Genomic DNA, 12,206 nt, shown 5'->3' with positions numbered 1-12,206 from the left:
CGTTAAATAATTCTTCTCGGTGTCGAGGATTTCTTTCATGATATTGAGCCGTTGACCACTCTTGTGGTGCTTGGATTCTACAGCGGGTTGGGGCAATACACTCATGATGATGGTGAAGAAGAGAAATTTTTTTATGATGCTTGGACAAGTGACAGCCAATTTTTCGCTTTATTCAAACGCCAATTCAACAGAGATGGCAGAGATCTTATTGAAATAGAGCAATACACATCCATGCACAAAGTTGGGTGGTGTACGTTTGTAATAATTGCTTGGATGCGTCATCAATGTTAGGAAGAGAAGTATTTTCACATCCAGCATCCACGACTCGAATAACTTGATTCCATTCATTGAAAATTCTTGTGAAACGAGACCTTCCTCAACGGATTCCACAAGTACTGGAAAGAGAGAATCGCTGAACATTTTTACAGACGAAATTTTCCCTGATTTGTAATCAATATGAAGATCAACAAGTCCCCAATCAAATTTGGTTTCGATATTGTATGTAAAATCTGGTGTCGTACCATAATTCCATTCTGGATCGCTTAATTGTTTGTAAAAATCTTTCCATCCATTGTTACTTGCAAAAGAGCTATGATCAATGGCCTCTACTTCAACTTGGCGATCAAAATCATGCCTCTTACAAAATTCACGAATGATTGATGTATTAAGAGATTCGTGAGAAATGTTTGAAGAAATTGTTGTTAAATTGCAAACTCTACTTGCAACGCTAGCTACTCCCTTACTCAATAACTTTAGTTTGTGTGGAGTTAAATAATTTTGTAATGCGTTCACGTCAAGATTGAGTAACATGGTACCATGATGTACACAAACATCTTTTCCTTGCTTGAACGCAGATCCACTAATTTTTCTTTTGCACTCAGACAAAATTAAATCATTTCTTCCACTGAGTTCACTTTGAATGTTGAAACCATGTTTAAGTGCGTCCATCAAAATTTGAAAATTTAATTCTTTTGAATAATCTTCTTTTGGAGAAATAAAAGTAAAAATACTATTTCCCTATTAAAAGTGATAAAATCGAATGGTTCATTGAGAGTGGATCTATTTTATTATCTAGTCCTCAATTAATACTTACTAAATCTTGATAAACTGCTCCACCACCCGATCGTCGTCGAACTAGATTGACTCCATCTAGGTTCATCTTTGAAATATTACATTCTTTATAGGGATTTTGATGTTTTCCAATCACCACAGTCCTATCATTTCTCCACAAAAACAACGTTTCAACTTGTTTACTCGCCTCATCAACAAACAAATAATCTTCGGTGGCTAAATTGAAATAGGGATCGTTGGAATTTGAAACAATGATCCGAACAGGTTTTCTCTGAAGAGTGATGCACTGAGAAAACCATGCACTTGTTTCTGTACTGTAATGATGTTGGGGCAAGAAGGGGTAGGTTGATGATGGTTTTGTTGTTGCAAACAAAGAACAATTCCCAAACAACTTTTGAGAAGCGAGAGCTGTTTTTTTCATTTTTTTGATGTTGGTTTTGGGTTCGTGTTCAAAAGAGGTTTCCTTTGCAAGTGCAGGTAATGTTAGAGAGAGTGTGGTGCTTGGGACGAGTAGGAGAGTTTCTACTTGGCTTGCTGAAAATCATCTGGTTCGAAAGAGAATGTGAATTCGATTGGCACTTTGCAACATTCTAAAAAAAATCATACACCATCTCCAGCGATTGACGCTTCTTGTATTTTCAACGTGATCATCAAAGCCTTTTATTTGAAATCGTTGCAAGAGCAAAATGATTCACGATAATGACAACAACCAACCAAGAACAGGAACACCTTCATCAAAACGAAGGTCCTCCTCCTCTATTAGATTCAAATCACCCGTTTCCGAAACTTCTCCTCCGTCATGTTATTCCTCTGGGATGAGTAATAGTTCCAACAGCAGTTGCGATTTGGCTAATAGTGAAAGTGAAACTTCTTTAAATCAAATTGGAATATATTTGGCAAATTCAGGTTCAATCATTGAAAATAATGACTCTCTAGAACCCATTTTCAAGAGGTAGGATTTTTCTTGAATACACAAGTATCATAATTGCTTTAGAGGTATTGACGTGATTGATTTTGTCGCAAGGACTCTTAATGTTCATTCCGATGTGGTGTTAATCATTGATAGAAATGGAAAGAAACTGAAAAACGACTCCATGTGCTCGGAAATGGTAAGTTGTTGTGACAAGGATGATCACGACAAATTGTCTGAACAATTCGTCCATTTAATCATTCCTCATGGATTCAGTTTAAAAATAGTGATCAGTTATTTGTGTTTATCGCCAAGAATTGGTTAGATACAACTCTCAAAGAATGTATGGAAATCAAGGAGCAATCAAAAAAGAGTATCACCCATGATGAACAACGATTATTTCAAGATTTGTTAGATTGTTGCATGAAACAATACGACGCTATTCAAGCAATAGTGAAATATTTTAATTCCATGAAAGACAAGGCTCAAGAAATCACTGAGTCCATTAAGAAGAGAATTCCTGAACTAACGAAAATGAATCTCTCTAAATTGAAAAATATTTATGTGAATAACAATATTACAAATATGGGACACCCAAAATCACTTAACGAACATTTCAATAATGTACAAGAGCAAATGAAAACATTTATAGAAAAATTTAATCCAAGATTGGAAGAGTTGAATAAGATCTCTTTTGGCATTTCCTTGAACACAGACAAAATTGAAAATTTGTTTTTAGAAATGACTGCTACACGAGATGATCCTGACAAATGGATGAACTGTATCATAGAGCTGCGAAGTACATTGAACACTATACTAATGTCAGACGTTTATCAACAATTTTTGAATTTATCCAAACTGAGTCACACTCAGAGTATTTTATCCCATTTTTATCCTCGATTTAAGGTAAGTGCTGTGGTGATCATTATTGTTTACAAAAATTGGACTGATTTTTTTGACAAGGCGATGGACCATATGGATGATATTTATAATTTGACTCTTCTAGAATTGCATCAACGAAATTTATTTTGTGGAAGACTCCAAACAACCATTGATGAGCTGAATAAACTCATCAGACAGGAGAATGAAAGGAGGTCCTCATTCACAGCCATGATCAAAGATTTTGAAAAAACGCATGCTTATCGATATCTATGCTCTCTAGTTCCTCAACTGAGTCATCGTGTGCAAGAGATGGAACAACAATGTAATCAAACACCAGATATTGTACTCTCAGAGTCAGAATTCAATTCTACAATTATCAAATATAACACTCTCTATGAACAATATAGGATCAAGTACTCATCTCCAGAAATGGAGCAAATATCATACTATTCCATGCTCACTTTTAAAACGCTATCCTCGATTGAACAGATAAAATCAAGCAAAGATAACATTGACGAGAGCGAGAAAAAGAACTTTGAACAAGATTACTTGGAGAGCGTGACAGAAATTCAAAATCTAACCATGGAAGTAGATTCATTAAAATCTGAGATTGATCGTTTCAAACATGACAACTACAAACTAGAGTTGGAAATACGAAACAAACACAATTTGGAGATGGAAATTCAAAATCTACAAACAAAGATAACAAGCATAGAGAAAGAACAAAATTCTACACTCAAAGAGAATGAAACTTTAAGGTCCAGTATTTCAGATTATGAAACTCAGTTAAACATGTTACGAAAACAAATCTCAACAATGACAGAGAAGCAAACTTTAATGGAAGAGCAGTACGAATCACTCCAAAATGAACACAAACAGACCATTGAGAAATATCAACAAGTCCTACAAAAATCCGACAAATTACAGAACGACTATGAAGATGATACTGAACAATTGCGCAAACAAATTTCTGGGTTGCAAAAAGAAAATTCAATCCTGATAGAGAATGAATTGCAACTGAAAAAGAAAATCTCTGACTTGGAAAATGAAAATGTATGTCTCAAAGCGACACATGAAGAGCAAGAGAAACAACGACAATCCACAATTTCCTCACAAGACCAAGAAATTTCTGACCTTAAAAAGAAATTACATTCACTGGAAAATGAGAAACGTGAGATGATTCAGAATCACATGACCTCGTCGCAGATGGAAGAGTCTCAACGTAGTGAGCTTGAAAAAAAAGTTGAAACCTTGAACAAGAAATTAGAAAGAGCTCAAGGTAACATTAAAGACTTGACAGAATCACATGCAATGGAAATGGACTCTATACGCAAACAGTTAGAGGATTGTGAACGTTCTCGTCAAGAGATTGAATCAAGAAATGTTAAATTGGCTCTCGATTTTCACAATTTGGCTTCTGAAATTCAAACCAACAAGGAAGATCATTATTTGAGAGAGGCCAAAACGGTGAGCTATTTGAGCGTACTTGATACGTTGCTTGGAGAGTTAATGGCTTACCTGGTACATAATTATGATTTGTGTGAGAAGTTGCCAGATCTTGGAGCTAGAGCAGAAGACATTAAATATTTACATGACGAGCTGAGAGAAGTATTGAAAAACTTTAACACTGAAAGTGTTGACTTTAGCGTGGTGAGGAGAATTGAAGATGTCATTAGATTAATTGTCAAGGAGTTAGATCACCCAAACAAAACCAACAACAATCAACGACTGGTATAAAAAACAACGAGAAATACTGTGAAACAATAAGAAGCAAATGGTTTATTTGTTGTTACCGTTGTTTGCTCTTGGAGCGAAATAGGCGATCAAAATAATAATGATAATTGCAAGGATGATTGAAACGACCATGATAATGATAACAATGATGATAATTAAACGTTTTCTCATGCTCCACTTCAACTTTCTTCCTCCTCTTTGGAATCTATAAAGTGTGACAGGTCACATCACAAGGGAATGAACAAACTACTTACTCTTCACCTTGTTGAGCGAGTTCCTCTGTGGTTTCAATTAAACCATTCATAGTTTCTTGATTAGCCAAGATTTTATCAACGTTTTCTACCATGACATCACGAACTGTTTGAGAAGTAGAGTGATTCAAAAGTGTTAAGATTCTATTTCAAATGTATAACATACCCCTATCAATCTCGTTTTGTAACTTTTGAATTTTGTCATTATCGGGATTGTTGTAGAACTTTAGCTTTTCCTTCAAAAGACTTTTGTCCAAATTATTTTTCAATGTTTCATTTTCAACTTCATCGATCAAGTTCCAACAAACTCTTTGTTTGATTTCTTGGGTTGCGATACAAAAGTAATAATATCTTCCACTGTATTTTACATAAATATTGTTACTATGAAATGATGAATTATGTAAATTATGACAACATTGAAAGTAATTGGCATTGTTTGTGATCGTGTTGATGATTCAGTTTGACGCATCATTTCCAATCATCATAATTTTAGGTCGATAATAGCCCGATAGAGAACGAATACAATGAAGATTTGGTTGACACAAATTATTATTATGATTGGGTAACGATGAAATCCAAACACCATACAGGCATGTAATCAATACACAAAATATATCATCACAGTTGAAAGTAACAATAGACACATACTCATCATTGGTCAATACTCTCTTATGATTTGTTCTCTCCAACTTGGGTACAACTTTATCCATGAGAATCATTCTGAGTTTTTGCTGAGTTGGTGCTTCAGCAACAACATCGGCACCATCGGTAACGAGAAAATATTTGATAGGCATCGAGATTCAGTTTGTATTCGTTTTTTTCGAAAAGGAGACAACCGTTGGAGTATTTTTTTGGAATATGAACAGAGAGAATTGTTTTGGATATTGGTTGGAATGAACGTTGAGAATCAGGTGGTGGTATTCTCAATTATGAACAGTTTCTTTTGTTAGCTTTCATGGTGAGTGATTGAAGATGAATTAAAAGTCAACTTTAAAAAAAAAATGTTTCTTGCTGGACGAGGAAGAGGCAAGCCAATGAGCAGTTCATCATCATCCTCGGATGGTAAATCACACCAAGTTGATGGTAGTGCCGAAAAATCTTTTTCCGCGACAAACGATCATGCTGATGGAGAAATATCATCTCGGGATTCAACAACATCATCAAATGCTCCCACGTCGTATTCAGCAGTGATCATGGATGAATTTGGTAATTTGGTAGATGAAACTGGTAAAATCATTCAATCACGAAAAACTGTTGTAACAACAAAAATCAATCAAAGAAGACAAAAGGAAAAAAAAGAAAATGCATTGAAAATTGAAAAACCTCCAAGTATTAAAAAACAAGAAATTTATGACCCCTCTTTAGGATTACCATCTGCAGATCGGAAAAAACGAAAAAGAGGTCTTGAATTTCATGAAAAAGGAGAATTTATTGAAAAAGCAAGAATTATGAGAGAGTTAGAAGAAGAAGAGCGCCAAAAGGCTCTTCTTAAACAACAGTTAGAAGCAGAAAAAAAAGAACAAGATCGGATACAAAAAGAACAAGAAAGAGAGCGTCTCATACAAGAAGAAAAAGAAATTGGAGAGCTACATTTAATGTTAGGGTGTAGAAGAGTGGAAGACTATGAATCAACCATACCTGATGCTTTTTGGTGGGATAAAAGAATATTGAAAAGCTTTAAAAAAGGAGATGATTCGCGAGTAGATTCATCTATTGATCCCTATGAGAGAGATTATGACACAGAATCAAGTATATTTAAAATTAAGGAAAAAATGGTCAAACACAATTTTGTAGAACATCCTGTCATTGTTGAACCGCTCAAGAAAAAAGTCGAGATTGGCCCATTGCCTTTAATGTTAACTAAAAAGGAACAAAAGAAAATGCGAACACAGCAAAGAATTCAAAGAGAAAAAGAAAAGCAGAGAAAAATTAAATTAGGTCTGATTCCACCTCCTCCTCCCAAAGCGAACATGGGAAATTATATGAAAGCTCTTTTGGGTTCTGGAGAGGACCCTACTGAATTGGAAATGCGTATTAAGAGGGAAATTGCAGAGAGAGTAAAAGCACATGAGGAGAGAATGGAAGCTCAAAAACTTACAAAGGAGGAAAAACGTGAGAGAAAAATAAGGAAAATCAATGAAGATGCAGAATATGAATTGATTGTAGCTCTTTATTCAATACCAAACTTGGCACATCCTCAAACTAGGTTTAAAATTAACACAGCAAAAGAGAAGGGTGTTACAGGAGCAGTACTTTCATGTGCAAATCAGAACAATGACAAGAAAAGAATATTGTTGATTGCTGAGGGAGGAAAAAAAAGTCTCAAAGCTTATGACCATGTTTTATTGAATCGAATTGATTGGACCAAAAGGGAAACCTCTGAAGAGGAATCAAACATTGATAGGTCTGAACCTGACTCTGCTAAATTATTATGGAAAGGAACAATTCTCAAGCGTAATTTCCAATATTTTAAATTTCAACAATTTGAAACTGAGGAGTCAATCAAAAATTATCTCAAAGATCATGGATGCAGTCACTACTTTGACATTTTCCAAAATGATTTGAATAACGTTGCTGCAGTATTATAATTTACATGTTTAATTTTGTGTGAAGTTATCTCGATCTGTCTCTGAATACTCAGTTGTATCAATACTAAGAGATTCTAAAAATGTTGAGAGGTAAACACCTTTAGGAGCTGCATGCTTTTGGTCATCAAAAATTAGGTACAATAAAAAGTCTCCCTTCTCACTGCTACTGCAAGGAACTGTGGGCAAAACGTCAGCAGCAATAATTGTATCAGTTGCATCACCAATAAGAGCAATTTCGCTATTACGATCTTGAATAAAATCATAATGAGTCATGTCTTGTTCATCCATGACAAACAGTAAAAATTCTAATCCAAAGATTGCACTGGAGATAGTACTCTTGTCTGTGTGTTTCACATCATGTTCAACATAAATGTCATTCATTGTGAAAAGGTGTGCAAATACTTACATAAATGATTGTTCCACTGAATACAAGTGAATAACCTCAAAGACTCATCAAAACGTTCATACGTTCGATCTCCATAAATAAAAGGATGGTTTCTATTGTAAGTTGTTGGGAAAGTGCCACCTAATTTCTTCACATGTTCTACAATGTTTTTAGAAAAGTATTGCAAAGGCTCAAAAGGTAATTCAGAATGCTTTTGTGGTGGTAATTCTTCAACAAAGATTGGTTTCTTTTCCTTCTTTTTAGAGCTTGTCTCTTTGGTTCGCTTGGTTGACTTCTTGTTATATTTTTTTGTTTTCTTTTTGCTCGATTGATCTTCCACAACTTCTTGACTGAATAAATTCTCCTCTTCTGTAGTTTCGTTATCCTTGCTCTCGTCATCAAACATATCCACAACTTCAAATTTACTCTTTCCAGTGTTTAAATAAATAACTGGATTTTCCTCATCCGCCTCACTGTCAGATAATTCCTTCTGCTTTTTCTTTGTTTTGGTTTGTTTCGGAGACGATTTCGGCTTGGAGACGACTTCCGAAGATATCAAGTCCGAAAAATTGAGACTCAATTTTCGTTTTCTCTTTCCATGAATGATGTTGATCTCATCGACAACATCCCCCTTGACAGCAGTTCTCTTGGACCGATCGATGGGGGTGGTTCTTATCACTTTCGTCATGTTTTATTTTTTTCGAGTTTTTGACCGTTATTCAAATTTAAAAACACCACAAATTATTTCAGAGACTGCAACAAAAAATTGCATGAGCCTACTAGATCTACATTCTGTTACGATTTTTGATAACTCTACCCAATCATCATTAATTCCTTTCCAATCCCTGCTTGAGGATGGACTAGATTTATCATTCACATTCCGAGTGTTGCAAGATTTGAAACAAGTTTATTGGAATATTTATTATGTTGTAGATTTAGCCAACAGCAAACAAATTGTTCCTGTGGGGAAAAGTAATGTGTTTGATTATAGAGCATCATCAACTGAGTTTGAACAATTTAAATATTCCGTTCACAAACTTCCTCTTGAAAACATTCCAATGATCTTATTGAATAATGTAGGCTCACTTGTGGCCTCTCTTCGCAATAGCAATGATGGCTCGGAATTGTTTAAATGCTCCATAGTAGTGCAATCAGAAAGAAATGAGCGAGATGGAAAATTATATCGCAATATTCTGAATCCCATGGAGTAATTCGTTCACCATCAACGAATGATTTTAATTATTAAAAAAAATGTTGTTGAAAGGCAAGGAGTTTGATTCAATACCAATTCGCAATGATGAATATAGCATCAATGTATCATCATGGCCAACTAGATTTCATTGGATTTCGTCAAAACACCTATCAAGATTGCATTCTCTCATACTTCATTTATTTCCGAAGCTTGATACTTCAACACTTTCTACAAAATTTTCAAATAAGAAACATCAGTCTGCTACACTAAAAGAAGCATTTCGAGAAGTTAAAAGCATGGATCAATTAGAACACTTATTACACAAATATCGTAATATTCCATTAACCTCGCAGGACGTCAAAGAATACCGAATTGGCAAGCAACCATATTACATGGATCAAGATGGAGATTTTGCAAATGAGTTTTATGAGATGGTCATTGACAGAAAAACTGGAAATGAAATACTAGTACAGATTTTCCCATAATTTCTTCCATTCAATATCTGTACTTTTGTTTATCCAATTCATTCATTTCCTTTACAATTTTTCCTAATTCTAAAATACTTTTCACAGCATTGACAAAATGTAGTTGTGCTTGCACCAGATCTTCCGATAGTTGAAGAGTTCCGAACCAATAAATAGGATTGTGTCTTTTTAAATTCTCTTCGACGCTGGCATTTAATTTTGATCCAGAAATTGATGATGATTCTGAATTTGTAGTTTCTGTGGTTGACGTCAGATTATTGGGTTTTCTTTTCCGAACACCTGACAATGAGGAATCATCAGTGTCTTGTTTCAAATCCTCTAACGTCGTAGATCTTTGAGAGGATGTTTGAAAATGATTTGAAACATTTTCAAATTCTATCACTTCTAATGTATTCGGATCTAAATGAATTTTTGATTTTAAAATATCTTCTTGATTTGGAATTCGTTCCAAACCTAAAAATTCAGCTCCCATGTTCAGTCGGGTTGCAGCCATATTGAAATGACCGCTTTTAATATTTGGTATTAAATCATTTTTATAAATATTCATGTATTGATCAATGAGTGAGAGATATTTTGTCACATATTCTTCCCGTTCTTCATCTGTGAATTTTTCTGTTGCCCTGTTGTTTGTGGACATTTTTTTGATTGGACTTTGCAATGTATTAAGCTTGCACCTCGGAACAAACGGAATTTGGTGCTTCCGTTGTAGCAAAGGAAACTTTTGATCAAGCACAACAATATTAAAAAAAATGTTCGGACTCATCATTCCAGGAAGGCCCTGCTTTGCAGATTTTCAACTTGTTGGAGAGCATCGTTGGATGGCTCAAGTTGTAGATAAGATCAATGGCCAATCAATATCGGAAATGAGTCTTTTTATTTTACCGAATGCTTCAATGGCTCCTCCACCTTACCAACCATTCGGTTTTACAATTTATATTTCAAAAGATGCCCAAAATTGGGAATATGTTGATTTTCTGTCTTTGGAAAAGCAAAGCACTCATATTCACATGCCATTGTCATTTAACACAAGTTCTTCCAGTGGATTGTTTCAAGATTTTACATTTCAACAATCGGATTCGAACGCCGTATTTATCGGAATATCACTAGAGCCAATGGATACAATTAATAATTTAACGTTCAATGCTCAAGGAAAGCAACAGAGAGAACAAAATCAAGTCCAACAATTGGTTCAGTTTATTGCAAAAGATTTATTTAATTATATGGCTAGTTTTACAAAGCCAATTCAATTCCAAACTGGAGAGATGAAAGATATGTTAATAATTCCAACAAATTGTATTGACACTTGGTTACAAAAGTTCTTAACCAAACTTCGAAATAATCCTCACTGTAAGTATTTTGTCATGCATTCTTTTGATCATTTCAACTGTTTGAATAGTTTATAAATACCAAACTGAATAAATTGGGCATCCCTTTTTATGATTCAAGGCTTGTACTGAACTGAAAAAAATGGATGAAACACCAAGCCTCAATGATGAAGTGCCAACGGACTGGAATTTGTTTGATATTGAAAGGCTTTGCCAAATTCATTACATTCTTTCAAGAGAAGAGCTAATAGCGCTCATTGAAGCTCATGTCGTTGAATTTCTCTTACAACTCATTCAAGAAAAGAAGACCTTGGAAGATCTGCTTTTCAAATACAAGTTCCGATCTGAAATCCAAACTGAAGATCAACCCACAGCTTTATCTCAAACCAAGCCCATCAATGTACTGAAAACTGCTTCTGGAACTTATTCATTACGACACGGCACTTCTCCAAAACGAAAAAGCCACTTTATTTGGTTGTTGATGAACAACATTTTTAAGCTGATACAGCAAGGAATTAAGATCACCCAAAGAGAGTTGTTCTATATGAATGTCATGACGTTCAAAGATCAGAATCAATGCAATAGATACCTAAGTTGTGTTGGAGACATTTTGAATGTGGATCGATCTGTCCTAAATATCATTTGTATGAGCAAGGGTTTTTTGTACAGCAACGACGGAAGAGGTAATGCTCTGGTTTCTTGCCATCATCTCACGGCATCTACGGTGGAACAAATTCCAGGCGATTTTCCTACGATTGACTTCTTTGGTAAAGTTGATACCATCTTAATTGTCGAAAAAGATGCGATATTTAGAAGGCTTGTCGAGGATAAGATATTCAAATGGGTGCGGAATATTTGCATCATTACCGGCTGTGGGTATCCAAGTATTATTACACGATATATTTTGCATCAAATATCATCCAAATTTCCTCAAGCTCAAATCTATGCTCTGTGTGACTTCAACATTCATGGATATCAAATAGTAACAACATTCAAGTATGGAAGTGTGGAGCTTAGTAAGCATTCGATCCAACAAAGCACTACATTGGGAGATAGAATAGAATGGATTGGGTTGTTGTATGATGATATTAAGGATCTTCCCAGCTTTTACTGCCAGAGTGTCACTGAGCAAGAACTTAAATTATTAGACAGACACCAACATGACGTAAAGAGCAGAGGCGGCAAGAACGCTCTCCAGATTTATGCAGAGCTTGAAAAGATGAAAACATTGAAATTTGAAATCGAGTCTTTGGTCAGCTACAGAGATATCAATTACCTGACAATGTTTGTATCAAAGAAAATTAGTAGATTCAACATTAAGAACCAATCTGTATCATTATAGATTTACAAACATCTCTTGATGGTCGAGCTTGATGTCAAAAT

At 34.9% G+C, this 12,206-nt stretch overlaps 10 protein-coding genes across 10 annotated transcripts; 6 read left to right on the top strand and 4 right to left on the bottom strand.

Annotated features, from left to right (window-relative positions):
- Positions 1–168: 168 nt before the first annotated feature.
- On the bottom strand, positions 169–1,492 carry C9374_012810 (uncharacterized protein; the record flags this gene model as incomplete). Its single annotated transcript, XM_044688618.1, has 2 exons — positions 169–1,017; positions 1,094–1,492. The coding sequence occupies 2 exons, from the start codon at positions 1,490–1,492 to the stop codon at positions 169–171; spliced, it is 1,248 nt and encodes a 415-aa protein (XP_044542382.1).
- A 265-nt stretch (positions 1,493–1,757) lies between these two features.
- Positions 1,758–4,600, top strand: C9374_012809 (uncharacterized protein; the record flags this gene model as incomplete). Its single annotated transcript, XM_044688617.1, has 4 exons — positions 1,758–2,023; positions 2,066–2,180; positions 2,258–2,887; positions 2,945–4,600. The coding sequence occupies 4 exons, from the start codon at positions 1,758–1,760 to the stop codon at positions 4,598–4,600; spliced, it is 2,667 nt and encodes an 888-aa protein (XP_044542381.1).
- A 42-nt stretch (positions 4,601–4,642) lies between these two features.
- C9374_012808 (uncharacterized protein) lies at positions 4,643–5,642 on the bottom strand (the record flags this gene model as incomplete). The annotated part of the gene is made up of 4 exons (XM_044688616.1): positions 4,643–4,802; positions 4,852–4,954; positions 5,015–5,229; positions 5,497–5,642. The coding sequence occupies 4 exons, from the start codon at positions 5,640–5,642 to the stop codon at positions 4,643–4,645; spliced, it is 624 nt and encodes a 207-aa protein (XP_044542380.1).
- Positions 5,643–5,849: 207 nt separating this feature from the next.
- On the top strand, positions 5,850–7,436 carry C9374_012807 (uncharacterized protein; the record flags this gene model as incomplete). The annotated part of the gene is made up of 1 exon (XM_044688614.1): positions 5,850–7,436. One exon carries the CDS (start codon positions 5,850–5,852, stop codon positions 7,434–7,436), a length of 1,587 nt encoding a protein of 528 aa, XP_044542379.1.
- Positions 7,437–7,445: 9 nt separating this feature from the next.
- Positions 7,446–8,509, bottom strand: C9374_012806 (uncharacterized protein; the record flags this gene model as incomplete). Its single annotated transcript, XM_044688613.1, has 2 exons — positions 7,446–7,777; positions 7,843–8,509. 2 exons carry the CDS (start codon positions 8,507–8,509, stop codon positions 7,446–7,448), a joined length of 999 nt encoding a protein of 332 aa, XP_044542378.1.
- Positions 8,510–8,591: 82 nt separating this feature from the next.
- On the top strand, positions 8,592–9,032 carry C9374_012805 (uncharacterized protein; the record flags this gene model as incomplete). Its single annotated transcript, XM_044688612.1, has 1 exon — positions 8,592–9,032. One exon carries the CDS (start codon positions 8,592–8,594, stop codon positions 9,030–9,032), a length of 441 nt encoding a protein of 146 aa, XP_044542377.1.
- Positions 9,033–9,072: 40 nt separating this feature from the next.
- On the top strand, positions 9,073–9,498 carry C9374_012804 (uncharacterized protein; the record flags this gene model as incomplete). The annotated part of the gene is made up of 1 exon (XM_044688611.1): positions 9,073–9,498. One exon carries the CDS (start codon positions 9,073–9,075, stop codon positions 9,496–9,498), a length of 426 nt encoding a protein of 141 aa, XP_044542376.1.
- A 10-nt stretch (positions 9,499–9,508) lies between these two features.
- Positions 9,509–10,135, bottom strand: C9374_012803 (uncharacterized protein; the record flags this gene model as incomplete). The annotated part of the gene is made up of 1 exon (XM_044688610.1): positions 9,509–10,135. One exon carries the CDS (start codon positions 10,133–10,135, stop codon positions 9,509–9,511), a length of 627 nt encoding a protein of 208 aa, XP_044542375.1.
- Positions 10,136–10,247: 112 nt separating this feature from the next.
- C9374_012802 (uncharacterized protein) lies at positions 10,248–10,917 on the top strand (the record flags this gene model as incomplete). The annotated part of the gene is made up of 2 exons (XM_044688609.1): positions 10,248–10,845; positions 10,895–10,917. The coding sequence occupies 2 exons, from the start codon at positions 10,248–10,250 to the stop codon at positions 10,915–10,917; spliced, it is 621 nt and encodes a 206-aa protein (XP_044542374.1).
- Positions 10,918–10,965: 48 nt separating this feature from the next.
- C9374_012801 (uncharacterized protein) lies at positions 10,966–12,165 on the top strand (the record flags this gene model as incomplete). The annotated part of the gene is made up of 1 exon (XM_044688608.1): positions 10,966–12,165. One exon carries the CDS (start codon positions 10,966–10,968, stop codon positions 12,163–12,165), a length of 1,200 nt encoding a protein of 399 aa, XP_044542373.1.
- Positions 12,166–12,206: the final 41 nt, after the last annotated feature.

Source organism: Naegleria lovaniensis (genome assembly GCF_003324165.1).
Source record: "Naegleria lovaniensis strain ATCC 30569 chromosome Unknown tig059, whole genome shotgun sequence".
Classification (NCBI taxonomy): domain Eukaryota; phylum Heterolobosea; class Eutetramitea; order Acrasida; family Naegleriidae; genus Naegleria; species Naegleria lovaniensis.
The sequence above is the reverse complement of the archived record's forward strand: the minus strand, read 5'-3'. Positions and strand labels throughout refer to the sequence as shown.